Below are 13,462 nucleotides of genomic sequence, written 5' to 3'. Positions count from 1 at the left end.
GCACCCTCACACTTGTGAACAGTCCCTGCTCTCCCATCCCTGCTGACCAGCATCAGCATCGCCGCTCAGGTGGGCAGCTGAAGCTTCACCCACAGCAGACTGGCCTTGGCTGCTCTTCCGCTCCTCTCAGTGCTCTTCCCCTGCACCATAGCACCAACCAGACTGCCCTGCTTTCACTTCCTGAGACACGCCTTTTTCTCTGTCACCTCCATCACTCCTTCCAGCCCCTCCTATTTCCTGCTCAGGCTCCTTCTTGCCTGGAAAGCCCTGTCCCTCTCTCCTACTCATTCATCCCTGAGGACACTGTTTGGGGATGTAGCCTTCTTGGCCCCTCCTCTCTGGGAGGACAGGTGCCCCTCCCCTGTGCTTACTCTTTCATTTCATCCTATGGCATTGCACATAGTAGGGTCTCAAGAACAAGCCGTCATCTGTGCTGGGAAATGTCTTCATGGCAAACCTAGCAGAGGTGGAAAGCTCTCTTTACAGTGTAACCATCCTCACCCCAGAACGGTATGGAACTATCACAACACACTTCCTCTCCATCCCTGGCAGGGCTACTGCTCCTGAAGACTGCTGAATGCTCCCAGCCACCAACTTTTTACTACTGCCACTGCCACCAGTTCTCTCCCCACCCAAAACAACTGATGCCACAGAGCCTGTAAAATCTGTCCCCCAAAGGCCCAGCTCAGGGCTTGAGCTCAAAGAATTTTTCCAAGAACCTCAACAGAGGTCTTGAAACCCCAAGTCAAGGTGTGTTCATCATGATTGTTAAGACCATCTTCCCCACAGCCTGACAGCTGATCTTTTCCTTGGCCTGGGCACTATGCAGCCTCAGCTCATGGGCATGTTATGGTCATATAGGGTAGGGGGGCAGGTGTTGTTCAGCACATGAGCTTTGGAGCATACAGAGTTGGGTGGGGTGTCAAGGGTTGGGTGTCCCCTGCTACCTGTAAGACACATGTGAGACCTTGGGTAGGTCACATTAGGTTTCTAAGCCTCTGTTTTCTCATCTATAAAATGGAGATAATGCAAAGGTTTATCCTATTGAATGCACACAGAGAGTTCACAAGTGCCATTGGGTTGAGAAGGAAGCAGAACTGTGCTGTGCCATAACTCCTGCCAAACAGGCTGCAGCCACACAGATCTGACATCAGTTCTTCAAGGAATGGATTCTGTGGCTCACTGAGTTTTTCTGTGATTGTAGAACAGTGGCCACAGAGCAGTGATACGAGAAGGAAGGCAACACGGAGGTCAGAGATGGCTCCAGTTCCTTCTATACTCCATCTCCAACTGTGAAACCACATCCATGAGACCTTCCCCAGAGCAGGACCCAGCAGGGGGTCTGACCGGAATACAGGAAGTTGCCATAGCTATAACTACCCATAGCTAAGTACTTTATCTCATTTAATCCCAGCAACACCCTCACCCACTTGACAGGAAAACTGAGGCTCAGAGAGGTTAAGTACATTGTTCACTATCACCCTACTGGGAGACAGTGTCTGGAAACAGGTTTGCCTGGCATAACTGCTCCAGAGGGGATTGATATGATTTCCAAATTTGGTGGGTGTGGGACAAGAGCAGGGGTGAGCTTCCAAATTAACTATTGGGATTGTAAAAAGAGGCACCACAGAGAACTGGCATTCCCCAGAAGCTCCAAGGACTGGGGTACCCAGGAAGGCTTCAAAGTAGAGGGGAGGGAATGGCTCCAGTTCCTTCTATACCCGCCCTCCAACTGTGAAACCACATTCATGAGACCCTCCCCACAGGGGGAGGATGCCTAAATTGTACTTGCCAGGGAAGTCCAAAGGGGTTTTCCAGGCTGAAATCATAGCAATAGCAAAGGCTCAGAAGCAGAAGCAAGCTAAGCCAGGCCAGTCAAGAGGCCATGGGAAGCCTACACTAGCTGTGGAAAGGTTTCTGGGAAAGGTATCCAGTATCCCATGTAAGGATTCACTCATCTCAGGGTAGGCTGAGGGAGTTAGGAGACTGGAACTTGGTCTGTTACTCTTCACCAACCCACACCACTCTCTGTGTGCCTCTTCCCCACGTCATCAATGGAGAAAATTCCCTGCCAAAAGCCTTTCTTGCATTGGCTTACTTACTCTATCTCTATATGGAAGAGAGAAACTTTCCTCTTGGAATCCCAAGAGTGGTAAAAACAGCTATGACTGATGTTCCCAGCAAAACTACCACTTCTGAGGGAAAACAGTGAGGGTCAAAACACACTCCTCTCTGGTGACAGCTTCAACTGCCAGGAGCAAGCCCTGCCCCTGGTGAACCTTCCTCATCTCCAAGACAGCAGAACCAACTCAGGGCCCAGAACCATTCAGACAACTGACAAATCTCACCTTCTAGCAAAGGAGTGGATGCAGGGCTGCTGACAGTTGGATGTGTCTAAGTGTTGAATTTGACAAAGGTGACAATACAGCTATTTTGACTGTTCTTTGTCTTTCTGTATCCTGGAATTTCCCACTCATTTTGATTAAAATAAAGTTTTGCTCAAGAATGGAGAAAGCCCCTGGTTTGTCAGATACTAAGACAAGGATGCAGATTAATTATTTAGGTCAGAATACAGAGAGCCTTGCATCTTTTTTATTCAAGATGGTGGCAGGATGGAGCGCCTAGTATGGTGTGTTTGGGGTGTAGAGGACATGGTTTCTGCTGAAGCATGTGTGGGTTTGGTAGGGAAAAAGGAAGAGATGGGTCTGGAGATTTGCAGGCTGAGGGTTCTGTCATTTGTCCCGTTGATTGTGTGAGCAGCTGGAGGGAGGATTTGAGCAGAAGGGATAGAGCCTCTACTTGAATGATATCTCAGCCACCTCAGTCTTCTCTTGTCTCTCCTTCCCCTTTCCTGATACATCCAAATGCCTTCAGCCACATCACCTTCCCCATGGTGTCTCCCTCTCAGCCCAAGAACGGATAGTGGGGAAGAGGGGAAGCAGCTAGGTCAACCCAGGCCAAGGATGGGAATAGAGCTGGCATTAAGAAGAGCATCTCATCTATGCTCCTGGCAGGCCCCAGAAGCTAGGCTCTTGGACTGATGGCCATGGGTAAACCTCTGAGAAGAGGGTCTAGGTGTCAGGCAGCATCAGGATCCAGGGGCAGCAGCATCTCCCAGAGCAGTCGAGGTGACTCCAATTTCAGGAGTTTGCTCCAAAGCAGTGTTCACTTTGCAATTCTTTCCAAAGGAAACATTGGTCAATGTCTGGAGACATTCTAAGTTGTCACAATAGGGAAGTGAATGTGATTGGCATCTAATGGGTAGAGGCCAGGGATGCTGCTAAACATTCCACAATATACAGGAAAGCCCCACAAAAGAGAATTATCTGGCTCAAAATGTCAATAGCGCCAAGGATAAGAGGCCCTGCTCCGAAGCTGTCTTCAGACATAGCAGAGAGACAGGAGGTCTCCACACCATCTCCCCAGACCCCTGGCAGCACATTCCCAGGTCAGAATATCCTTCTCTAGAGGCAGTTCTGGGAGGGGTCACCAGAGTTTGCGAGTTCCTAGCAATGACACTTTCCAGCAGGAGAGCAAGGGTTGGGAGATGGGAATGCAAGTGTAAGGAAAGGGGACTTCAGCTCCCCCCACCATCACCACCACTCAGACCCATCCAGCATCCAGGGGTGCTGCACATGGGCTTCTAGTTGATTTCAGCACTTCAGACAACCTGACACTTGAAGGAGTTAGACAACACTGACTGGACCAGGGTAGTTGGGGGGACTCTGGGACCTGAGAACTGCCTCAGCAATCTCCAACACCCCAAGAGCTTTGCGTAATGCATAGTTCTTACTTCCCCAGCCACATAGAGAGTAAGTGTTAGCCAGCCTCCCAGGTGTGCATCTGTGTGTGTGTGTGTGTGTGTATACCTGCACACATACAGACAGGACAAGACTCACTTTAGCAGAAGGAAACCTGCCTTGGGAGTCAGCCATCTCCACTTGTCTGTCTGTGGCCTCAGCTCTCTAGGGACTCCAGTTCAACATTACTGGAAGCCAACAACCTCTCCTTCCATCAGATGCCCAGTGGGTGAGTCAGGGGGCAGGGTGGGGGGTGGGGCGCTGGTAATGCAATGAGACAACAGCCTTTACACGGGACCAAACTCTGAGGCACTGTTATTGGAGGAAGACCTTCAGAATCTCAGGGTGTGGCTGTGTGGCGTCTCTCCTGCTTCTCTGCTCCATCAGTCACTTGTCACTCCATCTGTCCCTTTCCTCACCCTTAAAATGAAGTAAGAATGACAGCTACCATGTGAAGACCACTTTCTATACACCAGGCGCCTTACATTCATGCCGTTCTCACAACAGCCATGTGGGAAATTTTTATCAACCTAGTGATAAGGGTGAGAAGGTGGAGGGAAAATGGCTGGTCCAAGGTCACACAGCCAGGAAGTGATGGAGCTGGTACTGGAAGGCAGTCTGTGTGATACAGGCTGCTCCAAGGAGGATCTGGGAACTCTCAGGACCATGCTACAAGGTGGGGTCCATACACTCCAATGCGGGGAGGGCTCCCAGAGCAAAGGCCTCCATGTGGGGGGCATTTATTAACAGTAGAAACTCGAATTAGAGGAACGCCCCCAGCAGGGTGGGCCCATAGTGCCCAGGGGTACCAGGCAGAAGCCTATGTAAACACTCCTGAGACCTACAGCCAAACCCCTGCTGCTGTTGGCTGAGCAGGCCAGGCCGGGCTAAAAATAGAAGGCTTCTCAGGTCCAGCTCCCTGTGCCCCAGCCTCCTCCTCTCCCCCTCCCTCCTTCCCTACAGGGCAGGAGCCAGGCTTCTAGAAGGAAGAGAGATTTTAAGACTTTCGTTTCAGATCAAAGAGGATCGTTAGCTTGATACTCAATGGGCATGTTCCAAGTTCTACAGGGGCCGTAACTGGGGGGAGCTCCTGACTCCAACACCCTACCCAACTCCCTCCTAGGGAGAGAGAGCTGTCAACCTCCAAAACCAACCCAGGGAACGAGCGAGGTCAAAGCCAAAACTTGGCCAATTTCTGCACATCTTGCAATTCAATCTGGAGCCCCTTTGCTGTCTTTCCTTTTCCTGAACCTACTCTCAATGTTGACAGCACTGTGCGATTTCTGTATTTGCCAGGGGCTTCTCGTGGGAGGTCGGCTCCGGCCCTCTCGAGAACCCTCCGGAGACCCTGGGGATGAGGCAGCGCTCAGCCAGAGAAGTCCTGGAGCCCAGGACCGGCGCTTCAAGTGCACCGGGCGGGAGGCAGGGGAGCAGGGAGGGAGGCTCTGGACCGGCCGCCTCTACTGACTATGGCCCCGGTGCAGGTCAAGGCTTGGGCCCGGGGATTTCCTTTCAAAGGTGACTTAGAGCCGCTTCATTAGGGTAGCGCCCTCCCAGGCGGGCCCTAATGGCTTGTTTGGCAGAGTCAGCGAAACACAGCGCCCTGCGGCTCTAGCGGCGGGGGAGCGCCCTCTCCCGCGCCCTCGCCCTCTCCCGTGTGGGGCAGCTGCGCGCACGGGGCCATTTGCAGCGCAAGCAGCCTAGCGTGCGGCCGCGGCGCCCAGGTCGGAAAGGAGGCGGCATCATGGAGCTGAAGAAGGACATCAACGCCGTATCTATCGACATGCTGCTGATCGTGCACTCGGAGAAGCGGCGCGCCGCACAGGGTACGCCCTCAGACCAGCAGGCGAACCCCAGCGTGCTGCTGCAGCGCCGAGGAGGTAACGCGCGCCCGACCGGGGTCCCCGGGTCCCCCGGCACCTCGGCCTCCTTGCCACAAGGGCTCGCCCGCCGGGGGGCGCCCATTGCTCCCCCGAACGAGGTCAGCGAACCCAACCCTCTCCCCCATGGCTGCCGTCGCTTCCCCGTAGTGGCACCGGCGTCCCGTGGCAACGCGCAGTCCCGTGGCAACGCGCAGCCCCGTGATTGCCCCAGTTTGACTCCCTGTGCAGGCCTGCGGGTGCTTCCGTCACCCCTGGGAGTCTTTTTCCTCCCAGCCACTCCCTGACGGGTGTAGAGCAAGATTGGAAGATACCCTGGAGGAAGGTGGCCAGAGCCTCAGGGCTGACTCATGGGTAGCAGAGGCCTGCTCCCCCTCACAGCACACTGCAGGGCACAGGGGACGCTGGGAAACCGTTGTGCTGAGTCAGACTTTTAGATGGGGAGCTCCCTGTGTGGCCTTGCACAATTTACAACCTCAGTTTCTCCTTTCTTGAGACTTTCTCCCAGCCTCCTATAGATGGAAGGCATGAAAGGCGTAAAAGGAAAGCAGGTTTGGATAGGGTAAGATTTGAAACCTGCTGTCTCCACTTGAACTTATCCATCAATTTTACTTGTCCTACACACTTTCTGGGTAAATTTGTAAATTGTAGATTGGTAAAATAAAGTGACTGTTTATAGAGTCATTGTGGAAAGCAGGATCCGGGCCTCTCTGTTCTCCAGACGACAGAACACAATGTGAATGGAGTACAGATGGATGATAATAGAGGTTAAATAAGCCCCTGAAAAGCCAGAGAACCTCAGGGTCCTGGATGGCAAGCTGTCTCCGAGGCTGGTGTGAGGATGCACTAGGCGGACTGCGGGCCAGTTCTTTAGGAGTTAGGCCTGACAGCCCATGCAGGAGAATGACTTCTGCCTCTCTCCTCCCCTCCAGCTCTGGAGCTCCTTGGAATTCCTGCTGCTGCTCTGCCCTTCGTTCTTCTGTCCCCAGAGCCTCTGTGCTCATTGAACATCCACCTTCCACCTGCCTTGCTAAAGTAATGCTGCTGTGGATGGCCTTGCCACTACCAGCCACATAGGCTGGAGCTGCCTCCAGAGCCCTGGGAACCTCTTGGGAAGGCAGGCAGGGGAAAGAAACAGAATCTAGAGGGCGGAGTGTGTTGACAGGCGCTCTAGTCTCGGGGCTGATTCTTGACTGAAGCAGGAGTTGTTTGGATTCGTTGGCTCTTTAGTTCTCAGACCTGCTCTTGGGAGAAGGGGAAATGGCCTGCCCAGGGTATTTGTAATTAGAAAGTCAACAGAGGGCATCAACTTCTTGATAGAAATGAGACTGCTCTGAATACATGTACCACAGTCCAGAATGCCTTCTCCAGTGTGTGTCGAGGCCTAGTTCCAGGTCAGCCCACGAGTCTCCTACTCCCAATCCTCTCTGATCACATCACTTCTAAAGGCTCTGACACTAGAAAGGGCAAAGAACGCAGAGAAACCCAGGAAACACCAGGCATCAGGACTGCCCTGAGAGGTGCCCAACACCTAGCACAAACTCGTCATGACTCCAGACTAATGTATGCACACTTGCGACTATGACAGAGAAAAAAAGACCCCTAATGGCTGGGCCCTTTCTGCTGATCTTTTTCTCCAAATATTTTTCTGACGGCTGTTTCTCACCGATGCTATGAATGACAGTGTAGAGATCTGTGTCACTTATTCATAACCAGAGCAGAGAAGAGGGAAAGTGCATGGCTTTTGATGCCTGGTGGGCAGCGATGATATTCATAGACCCCAGGCTAAGCCAGCCTGCAGACCCTCTCCTCGAAAAACAGCCTAAGGGAGGAAAATGCCCAACAAGACCAGCTTGTTCTGAAGCCTCCCATGGGTGCAAAATCTAAAACAAACTCTTGCTCACTTCCAGGTATCTCCTCCTTTCTCCTCCGCACTCCAGGTCCTCCACTGGAGAGTGCATCTTCCTTGGCTATGTAAAAGAGGGACTAGGCTCCATGTCAGAAAAGACCAAAGCTCAATTATTGTTGCAATGCAGAGGATGGAGTAATCCGTAACGAGTAGCCCTTCTGCCGGTGGCCTTGTGGAAGAAAAGAGTCAGGGGGACAAGAAGGCAAGGAGAGTGTGGACAGGCTAGGTCACTAGGAATTGGGGCTGCAGAACCAGCAGATGTTCTCTCCCATTTCTGTAAGGCCCTAGCAGCGTCCCAGTCATTTCCCTAGAACAGTGCTTCTCCAAAACGCACCTGAAAGCCCTCAACTCCTATCGGAAAGTAGAGTGCATATACTTCTGCGGCAGTAGAGGATATAGCCTATAGCTGCCTGGGGCAAGACCCAATGAGCTTTGAAGTCTTAGGTCTTATCTCAAAAGTCTATGTGGTTTGTGTATCCTACTCCATAGGTGTGTCATGAGGGTTCCAAGTGGTAAGTCACTGGCACTGGCCATGGGGAACTCTGCAGAAAAGAAGGGTGTTAAGAAGGGAGTGGCAGCCCCTGAGTGGTTGAGAGGGCTGGAGAATAAGACTCAAGGCTGAGCTTCCAGGAACAGTGCCATAAGCAGCACCACAGAGCCGGTCTAGTGAGGAAACCTCCTCGGCCACCAAGGAGCACTGAATACTCCTTCCACGCCAGGATCTCAATTTTATTGCAGCAGCTCCCGCTGCCAGAACGTATCCCCATGCTGTGCCAGGAACTCGACCTTGCGGCTACCACTCGCAGCCGCAGCCAGAGTGAGAGCTTTCCTTCTCTTCCCTGTTGCATCACAAGGTCCCAAGGCAGAGTGAAACACAGGTACATCAGATTGGCCATGGCTAGGTCATACGTGTTTACCCTCTAGCTGCAAGGGAGGCCAAGAGAACTGGCAACTGTCATTTTCCATTCCCATTGGGATTGACGGTCTTAGCCCACTCCCCCGACTCTATATCAAGACTCTAAAAGTGGGTGATTCACCACATACAGAAATAGGCAGGCAACGTGGATAGCAAATGACTTCTAAAATAATGCTTTCATATGTATGCAGTGGAGAGGTGGAAGTGGAAAATGGGCATCTGTACTACAAAAATTCTCCCTGAATGATCCTGATAACCAACCCCGCTGCCCTTGAAAACTGTTTTAACAGTTTTTAAATGTTTTTAATTTTGAGAGTTGCATTCATTCCCTCAAGGGCATCTTATTCATGGGCAGCCTCTCTCAGATTCCAAGAGAGCCAAGATCCACCTGCTCTACCATAACCTAGATAAGTCTGCAACTGGTACATCACTCTTTTGCCCTGAGTCTCCCACCTCAGAGAAACTTGTTATTTTGCAGGATTCCAAGGTGTTGGAAATGGAGTCCGAAGATGGCAGAAATTAGAAGGAAATGACTTTCACGGTAAATTCTCTTTTTCCTTTCAACCTATAGGATTTAATACACTGAATAATAACTGGAAGAATTGGGTTTCACTCATTTGAAGACTAGCCCTAGACATCTAACCACTGAACAGAAAGTGGCTGCTCCTGACCCAGCCAGGCCTCTAGGGCCACTGTGACTATGGGAAGTGTTCCCTGTAGTCAGGTCCCCTGCTCTCCTGGAGGCTGCGGCTGAAGAGCAGTGCCAGGAACTTGAGCACCCATTTGTTTGCTGGCTGAGCTGTAGGGGAGGACTTAACATCCCTTGGGATGGTGAGGTTTGATTGTGCTCCTATGAGAGGCAGCCATCTATCTTTTGAAAATGTTTCCCAACAGAGAGGATAGTGGTCTGCCTTGGGACAGTATGACTTGAAGCCTGAGAAGATGCCACTCAAGGGTTCTATAGCTCCCTGCTGGCCTGGGACCCAAAATACAATAAGAAGTCAGCTTCCAAAGCCTCTTTTTTCCGGTGCCAGGCATCTGCTGCCCCAGGCCCAGGATCTCTCTGGTAACACTAAGGGGCCAACTATAATGGGCTTTATTCTATTCCCTTTAGGGTTCATTAGCCCAGCCTCCAGGGACAAACATCAGGGACACTGCACAGTGGGCACGTGAAGGTTCTAATAGAGACCAAACCTCTACTCCCAGAGCCCCAGTAGAGAACTCCATCAGCCCACAGCTATGTGACCCCTAGGATCAGATGACTGGCTTATCAAATGCCAGTCTAAAGGAACCACTCTCCATGACACAAATGGGGAAATAGGATTGCAGGTGAATAGGACTAAACTGCTATGTTCTGCCATCCTTCTGACAATAATGAAAGGGAAAGATGAAGTTCTAAAAGTGAATTCATTCACTCATTCTGTTCACAAATGCCTATAGTGCTTACTTTGTGCCAGGCATGATTCTAAATATTGGAAATGAAACAGGGAAAAAGACAGCCAAGAACACTGCCCTCAGGGGAGCTACGTTAAAATGATTGGAATTATAATGCACTGCAGGTGAGTCTCAATACCCTGGAGTTGAAGAGTCTTCCTGTGTCCCCTGCCTTTGGTAGGAGTCCTCAAGACACACTCCCCATCCTCACCCCACCACTGCCAGGGAGCCACCCTGACAAGCATGCGTGGGTGCAATGGCTTCCCTGTAATCTTGCTACAGGGGCCATCAGCTGGTAGACATGCCAGCTTTAGCTGTACTGAAGTAGACGCCAAAGCTAACAAAACTCTGCTATGGGTTATTGAGAATTTTAATAAGAATCAGACCCCTAGAGACCTGTTAGCCACAGAAATGGCCATGCAGGGCATGGAAGATATGCATGCTAAGCCCATGTGTGAGTGGGTGAGTGGGCAAGCAACCACAGGTGGAAACAAAGAAGCACAGCATCCTTGTTGGTTGCAGCTGTCTCATACCTTGCCTGAGTTGTCTGACACTCATCTTAGGGCTTCTCAGGCATGTTATTACATCAGGAGAGGATTGAAATATACTGAATTCATTCTATTTTTACCATCTTCCGGGTTTCTGATTTGGGAGAAGTTTAGTGGAAAAATATCACAAAACACAAAGTGACACATTGACTATTACAAGACCATTACAAGACTCTTGTAAAAGACATGAAGTGGGTCTTAGCACTATGTGTCAGCTGATAGAAGATGATTAAAATAGTTCTTGCAAAACCACCACGAGAACTGGGAGTTTCAGGTAAATGCAGGGCTGGAGAGAGGCTCTACAGAGGGCCTGAGCCCAGAAAAAATGACGCTTCTACCACTCCACCAACATGTGTAAAGCAAAATTTCATTTATTTTTCAAACAGTACGTTTGCATGCATGCAGAAATTAAAATTAGTTTCTTTCTGTGTTTTCTGATGTCGAGATTCTGAGTGCAGGTATTGAAGCTGACCTTTTCTCATACCTGCCTTACTGGTGCCCAAGACACCCAGCCCTGGTAACCAGCAGGCCGCCCAGCCCTGGTAACTGGATGGCTTCCATCTTAGAAGGAAGTGGCTGATGGCATGTGCTGGTGGAGTGCACACAGACGCTGCTGAGCATGGGGTGGATCCAGAAGGGCACATTTTCCCCCTCTTGCTACCCTGTGCACTGCTTGGGCTGGAACATTGGCAGGGTGTTGAGACTAGAGAGCTCCAAACTTTTCGAAGCAGCAGGTGTTTGGGGCCCAGCCGCCTGCTCACCCCCCTACCCCACCCCAATAGCTTGCCCAGCAACGGGCTTCCGCTGCTGTGATTGGCTACTTTCCTTGGTCCTGGACAAAGTCTGCCTAGTAGCACAGGGACAGACGCCCCACAGCTAAAGGGAAACCAATTGTGCAGCCTTGACTATAAATACCCCACAGCAGCTATGCCAGCCAATCACCCTCCTTGAGGATTCCCTTCCCGGATCTTGTTTCCTCCCTCAGCCAGCCGAGGCACTGCCAGCTGTGCCTGCAGAAGGCGGCCCTGGCCTCCCTGTCCTCGCCTGGTCTGGGGCTCCAGTCCCGCATGCCACATAACCCTGTATTGGAATACACAGTGGACCTAGCCCTTGGTTGACTAGTGTGGGGCTCAGGGACCTAGCTGGGCCTGTTCATAGGAGAAGGCTGGAGGAGGCAGGCTTTCCAGGACAGGACCCTGTCAGATGGATCACAAATCCAGCCTGGCTCAGTACCTCACCCCCCACCTTGATTGGCTTCTGCATGGGCCCAGGCATGGGAACCACTAAGTGGCTGATCTGCACAAGAAGAATCATCTAAATGGACCTGTTCAGGCCAATGCCCCAGAGGCATACTTGTTTCCAGACTGAGGCACTGGTCTCAGTGGTCACTTCCAGTGACAAGCCCACTGCAAGCCAGCAGGAAGCTATAGAGAGAAGATGGCAGGCCAGAGTGGTAGTGGTGTGGGAACCTCCAGCTGCCACCATCCTCCCCTTGCCCAGCCTTCCCCCCACCCCTCTGAAGCAGAGGTTCAAGGGCAGCTTCAGTAAGAGCAGGCTACAGCAGCAGCTGTAAAGAAGGGAGGAAAGGTCATGCTTCCCGTAGGAGGGCAAGTAAGCCTGTGAGCTCCCTCTTCTTGGCCTATAGCAGGAACTAGGCATCACTCCACAGCAGCCTGACCCCACTAGGCTCTGAGGACAACTCTGTGTCCCAGGGACAGAAATATCCCTGCGTGTGGAGAGAATGTGCGTAGAGTGCATGCCCTGCAAATGTTTGTGAAACAGAACCAAACTACACATCATCCCATCTCCTAGGCTGGGGTAGGAGGCAGGCTGGCCCCCTGTTCTTCTCATCAAGAAGCAGGAGGCTTGGCTGGGCGCGGTCGCTCATGCCTGCAATCCCAGCACTTTGGGAGGCTGAGGCGGGTGAATCACAAGGTCAGGAGATCAAGACCTTCCTGGCTAACATGGTGAAACCCCGTCTCTACTAAAAATACAAAAAATTAGCCGGGCGTGGTGGTGGGCACCTGTAGTCCCAGCTACTCCGGAGGCTGAGGCAGGAGAATGGCATGAACCCAGGAGGTGGAGCTTGCAGTGAGCAGAGATCGCGCCACTGCACTCTACCCTGGGCAACAGAGCGAGACTCGGTCTCAAAAAAAAAAGAAGCAGGAGACTCAACTGGGAGTCAGAAGACCTGAGGTTCAAGTCCCAGGTTAGAACCTCCTAGCCTGCTCCACAGAAATGTGTGAAGATCAATGAGGCATCTGTGTATGCAGTGCTTTTGAAACTGTGCCTGGTGACAAAGTTGGGAGTTATGGCTACAAAGACCATGGAAGACTGGTAGCCTGTTCCAGAAGAAACCCAGCCTGTGCTGGCACCTGCTAAGAGGCGCAAGGGGTGTGTGCACAGGGGCTTCCAGGCATTTGTCTCCATGCACAGTGTCGTGCTGGTTTGCACATGTGCACACTGTGAGGGTGTGCACACATTTAGGCCTGGGGATGTGCTTGGCCCCCGCCAGCCCACCTTTCCCGCAAACACATACAGCTCTTTGCTCTGCCTGGGGAAAATTCCCCAGTGGTCACTGCAGGCCTCTCTGTCTTCCTTAAATAGAAAACTTGGTGGAGAAGCAGCACCCTCAGCAGCCCCAGGTCATCACTTCCTATGACAGCCAAGGTAAGTGATTCGCCGCTAGCCGTGACCTCCCCTGCAGACGTGTGCCCAGACCTGATGCTCTGGCCAGCGACAGCCCAGGATGTGGAGCTCAGACTATGGGGAGCAGGGTCCTCTCTGCTCCTGTGGGTGTTGGAAAACCCTTTTCCTCTCCGTGCGTCTCATGGGAAGCAGCAAGAGGCTGCACAGTCTGAGTCTTCCCCTCACCATGAGATCAAGAAGTAAAGCCCATGGGCCTCAGAGCGCACTGCTGTCATCATCATCACTATTACTGTCATCACTATTCAACATTCAACATTTGTTGAATG

The 13,462-nt window shown here is 51.8% G+C and overlaps 1 protein-coding gene across 1 annotated transcript in view; it reads left to right on the top strand.

Moving 5' to 3' along the window:
• The first annotated feature begins 5,458 nt into the window (after positions 1-5,458).
• KY (kyphoscoliosis peptidase) overlaps positions 5,459-13,462 on the top strand; it is a 51,287-nt gene continuing 43,283 nt past the window's right edge. The window contains exons 1-3 of the mRNA XM_024244260.3: positions 5,459-5,680; positions 8,984-9,046; positions 13,095-13,157. Coding sequence (XP_024100028.1) covers positions 5,545-5,680; positions 8,984-9,046; positions 13,095-13,157 — 262 coding nt within the window. The 5' untranslated portion in view covers positions 5,459-5,544. The remainder of the gene's footprint in view (positions 5,681-8,983; positions 9,047-13,094; positions 13,158-13,462) is intronic.

The sequence above is a fragment of the Pongo abelii genome, chromosome 2 (assembly GCF_028885655.2).
Source record: "Pongo abelii isolate AG06213 chromosome 2, NHGRI_mPonAbe1-v2.0_pri, whole genome shotgun sequence".
Lineage (NCBI taxonomy): Eukaryota > Metazoa > Chordata > Mammalia > Primates > Hominidae > Pongo > Pongo abelii.
This window is presented reverse-complemented; position numbering and strand designations above follow the sequence as displayed.